The sequence below is a fragment of the Acanthisitta chloris genome, unplaced genomic scaffold (assembly GCF_000695815.1).
Source record: "Acanthisitta chloris isolate BGI_N310 unplaced genomic scaffold, ASM69581v1 scaffold20636, whole genome shotgun sequence".
NCBI classification, from domain to species: domain Eukaryota; kingdom Metazoa; phylum Chordata; class Aves; order Passeriformes; family Acanthisittidae; genus Acanthisitta; species Acanthisitta chloris.
This window is the reverse complement of record NW_008679978.1, coordinates 4,813-9,289: the sequence shown is the minus strand read 5'-3', so window position 1 is coordinate 9,289 and position 4,477 is coordinate 4,813. Positions and strand designations below refer to the sequence as shown.

Genomic DNA, 4,477 nt, shown 5'->3' with positions numbered 1-4,477 from the left:
TAGTTTCCCAGGTCCTCCTTGCAATCCCTTTTGTGGATTGTTGTGACATGGATTAGCATGATAAAGATACTTTTCCTTTAATGATGTCAACAGCTGCAGTAGTAATTGCTGAATTAACTCTCTTTTCCCCTTGCAGTGGTGGTGTCATGATCTACATTGATCGGATAGAGGTTGTGAACAAACTGGCCCCATATGCAGGTACTTCCCATCCTGATTCACAAGGAGCCCTGTCACTGTCTTCCCTCCTCCTGCAGCAGCTATGTGGTGGTTTGCAGGACTTGTATTTTCCATGTCTGGAAAATCTCCGTGTCTGTTTCTATTTCATGTCACCCTTACAGCTCCCAGGCCTGGAGCACTAAGTATCGTGCGTGTGCCTGCAGGGTTTGTGCAGAGCCACAGGTTGGCAAAGATCAGGGGAAATTCTGGGGTTGCTTCTCCCTTGTGTGTTTTTAGAAACATGGTGGCTGCTCAAGCAATCCCTTTTCTTGCTGCTGAAAGGGACACCAAGCAATCTCTTCTCTTGCTGCTGTAAGAGAGACCAAACCATCTCTTCTCTTGCTGCTGGAGGGGAAACCACCTATAAAACTGATCCCAGTAACTTGCCAGCCTGGCTCCCAGGAAAATTACTAAGACAAAACCCATCTAGGAGCCTCTTCCTGTCTTATCTTACCAGCTACCAGGCCAAAGACCCAGATAGCTTGGGTTTGTCAGCAGCACAGCTTAATGCAAACCACTAGCATTGCTGATGCATTGAAGGGTGAATTGCTGTGGTAATTCATAGAATTGTGGAAGGGTTTGGGTTGGGAAGGACCCTAAAGATCATCTTGTTCTAACCCCCTACTATGGGCAGGGACACCTTCCACTAGCCCTTCCACTAGCCCATGTTCCTCAGAACCCCATCCAGCATGACCTTGAGCACTCCCAGGGATGGAGATGCCTCCTCTGAGCTCACTTTCACAGCCACATGGGCTACATCCTGCAAACTCCCAGGGCTGGAGATCCCCCAATCTGTCCCAATGCGCCTTCTCCACGCCCCTGGCTGTTGGTGAGGTGGTGCTGCAGGAAACTCTCCATGTCAGTGCTGACCTCTGATGGTTTTCTCCGTCCCACAGTGTACAACATCGTGAGGAACTACACTGCAGACTACGACAAGACCTTGATCTTCAACAAAATTCACCATGAGCTCAATCAGTTCTGCAGTGCCCATACCCTGCAGGAGGTGTACATCGAGCTGTTTGGTAAGTGGTGGCAGCTGGATGCTTCCTCCGGGGGCTCTGGAACTCCCTGGGCTGCCCTGGTGTTACATCCAACCCCTGAGAGCAAACAGCTGCTGTGCTGGAGTTGCAGCCTAGAATCCACAGCTCCTTTTAGATCCGTATGCCACCTCTCCTGTAACTTAATGATTCAGTTTCATGTGTCTTTCCCCATGTGGGAGTTTGATTTCAGTCCTTTTCTACCTATTCTGTCTGCACAAAGCAGCCACTCTGCTCCTGGGCATGCTTTGATACCTGTTTCCTTCACTATGCTGATGAGTTTCTCTTGTCTAGTTCTACTTTTAGGCCCCTGTTCTGCTGCTGATTCCACTTTTGTACTTTCACAACTTCCTTCTGGCAGAAGGTTTTCCACAGGGAGGTAGCAGTGCTTCAGGAATTAGCACAGGTCGTACTACCTGTGCCCCAAAGAGATAACAGCATTGTATTCTTTCCTGAGTGACTGAGCAGCAGAAAATGAGGTTATAGAAGAGAAAAGCTTGTCAGACTTTTAACATTCAGATACTCTGAATGCTGTAGAAGGGATAGACTTCCACCACAGCCTCTGGGCATTCTTTCTTGCTGAGATGCTGCAAGCCCTGAGCTCAGATACCACAAATTCATCAGTAGCTGAATTTTGCTAGGCACTAGCATGTGACTTTCCTTTGGGGTACATCTTCCAGGGAGCATAGGAAGGGAAACAATGTACTGAATGGTCTCAGAAAGCAGCTTTATCTTACACCATAGTTACCTGCTTTTGTGACTGCCACACAAGCTGTAGGAGAAAAGAGGATAAGCTAAATGGTGTCTCTCTTGTCCTCCAAACAGATCAGATAGATGAGAACTTGAAGTTGGCCCTGCAGAAGGATCTCAATGTCATGGCACCAGGTCTCACTATCCAGGTAGGTTCATTCCCTTTGTCCCACGTTTAATTTGCTCATCTTTGACTAGGTTACATAGGTTTTTTTCCTTCCATTTTCCACTCAACATGGAATAGCTGAGCCTTGAGTTGAGGTTTGACAGCTTAAGACTGTCCAGGTGACTGTAACCACTTCTAAACACTATGTTTTATGTCAGGGGCAGACCTGCAGAGTAGAGAGAAGAACCTTTAAGGTGACAGACCTGCAGGGGTTGGCTTTAAATTGCACAGAGCAAGGGATAGAGTCTGGTGTGGATGAACAAGGAGCTCCTGACTGGTCTGCAGGGCAAAAAGGCAACTCAAAAAAAGGGAGAGTAGGGATAGATGAGCTGGGAGGAATGAAGCTGGTCAAACTGGGAACACAGGGACAGAGTTAGGAAAACCAAAACTCAGCTAGTCTTCGACCTAATGATGGCTTTGTAGGGGGACACAGAAACCTTCTGAGGTGCAGCCACAGCACAAGGAAGGCCACGGAAGCTCTGGAGCAGGGTCACATGGTGACCATAGGCCAGGCTGGATGAGGCTTGGAGCAAACTGCCCATGGTGGGAGTGGGTTGGAATGCATGGTCTTGGAAGGTGCCTTCTACTAAAGCCAATGGGCATCCTCAGCAGTCTGTTCCACAGCCCTTACTCCATTCCTTGGGTGCCATAAAAGCTGCAGAGACAGGAAAGCCAAATGCAGGACATCTCTGTGAGAGTGGCCACACTCAGCTGTGCTGCACAGGAGGATTTGGCACCATCCTGTGTGGGCTTAGATCAGTGTGGAGATGTCCACAGCACTGCAGCTGGTTTGCAAGGACATTGCTTAGTTGTGCAGCTTGCATCAAACTGCTTCATCTAAGTGCACTTAAATACACTCCCTTTTCCTTTTCCACAGGCTGTGCGTGTGACAAAGCCCAAAATTCCAGAGGCAATCCGAAGAAACTTCGAGCTCATGTGAGTAACTGGACATAAAACAGTGTGGATCCATTTTGAGGAGCCAGCGCAGGCATAAAGCTGTTAGCAACCTCATCCCTGGTGCTCAGAGAGTGAGGGATGAGCTCTGCTCAGTGTGTGCTCGGCCAGGTGCACTTGTGCTTTCTGTTTCTCCATCTCCAAACTGAAATTAGGGCTTGGGGATCTTGAATTCTTGCCCATAAGATCCTCTGTTGGACCTCCTGTCACTTTATCTTTGGCTGAGCCAGCTCAGCTCCCACCCCACATCTGCAGTAGCCCTGCAGTGGGCTCAGTCCCCATCCTGAAGGCTTCAGGCAGTCCATAGCATCTAGATGTGGCCCCAGCAGTGCCAGAGGGAGAGGGGGATGATCCCTTCCTTTGTGCTCACACCACTGCAGACAGAGCCAGTCCCCATGGCAGTGAGCAGGCTGCTGACAGCTGGCTGGTTTCTTGTCCCTGTGGCCTCTCCTGCCCCAGGATGAGGAACTGTTCCCCATCTCCCTTTCCCCAGGATAACATTTCTCACCTTTCAGGGAGGCTGAGAAGACCAAGCTGCTGATTGCAGCCCAGAGGCAGAAGGTGGTGGAGAAGGAGGCAGAGACAGACAGGAAGAAAGCTCTCATTGGTATGTCACCTTAGTCCCTCTCAGTCATCTCTTCTTGAGGCTGAACAGGCCCAACTCCCTCAGCCTTTCCTCATCAGTGAGGTGCTCCAGTCCCTTCAGCATTTTCCTTGCCCTTCCCTGGACGTGCTCCAGAAGCTCCATGTCCCTCTTGTCCTGAAGAGCCCAGAACTGGACAGAGCACTGTGGACCTGCTCCAGGAGCTCCATGTCCTACTGGCACTGAGGAGGGTCAGGGTGCTGGTGCTCCAGCCCTGGAAAGTGAATGTCTGAGCTGAAGCTGTTGTGATTGCAGAGGCAGAGAAGGCTGCACAGGTGGCCAGGATTCACTACCAACAGAAGATCATGGAGAAGGAAACTGAGAAGCGAATCTCCGAGATCGAAGGTAATCACACTGCTGAGGTCACCTGCCAGATGGAGGTGGTGGCAGCTGGAGGAACATCAGAACTGAGCTCACGGGCATGGGCAGCCTATAAAAGTCATCAGTAGTGCCAGGTTGAGCCCTGGCATCATTCCTCCCTTGCCATGGAGCTCTCCAGGAAGCCAAAGGGCAGGCACAGGGCCAGGGGCACTCCTGGCTCAGCTGGTCCCTGTGGAACAAGGGCTCAGGAGCTCAGTGTGATGAGGCTGTTCACTTCCTAATCCTCTTTTTCTGTCAGATGCTGCATTCCTGGCAAGGGAGAAGGCAAAAGCTGATGCAGAGTACTATGCTGCTCGGAAGTTGGCTGATTCCAACAAGGTGAGCACGGGA

The 4,477-nt window shown here is 50.3% G+C and overlaps 1 protein-coding gene across 1 annotated transcript in view; it reads left to right on the top strand.

The window, feature by feature from the left end:
* Window positions 1-136: 136 nt before the first annotated feature.
* LOC103804915 (erlin-1-like) overlaps window positions 137-4,477 on the top strand; it is a gene marked incomplete at its 5' end in the record, with an annotated part of 5,106 nt that continues 765 nt past the window's right edge. The window contains 7 exons of the mRNA XM_009077550.1: window positions 137-198; window positions 1,113-1,238; window positions 2,079-2,152; window positions 3,047-3,105; window positions 3,639-3,730; window positions 4,022-4,111; window positions 4,386-4,465. Coding sequence (XP_009075798.1) covers window positions 137-198; window positions 1,113-1,238; window positions 2,079-2,152; window positions 3,047-3,105; window positions 3,639-3,730; window positions 4,022-4,111; window positions 4,386-4,465 — 583 coding nt within the window. The remainder of the gene's footprint in view (window positions 199-1,112; window positions 1,239-2,078; window positions 2,153-3,046; window positions 3,106-3,638; window positions 3,731-4,021; window positions 4,112-4,385; window positions 4,466-4,477) is intronic.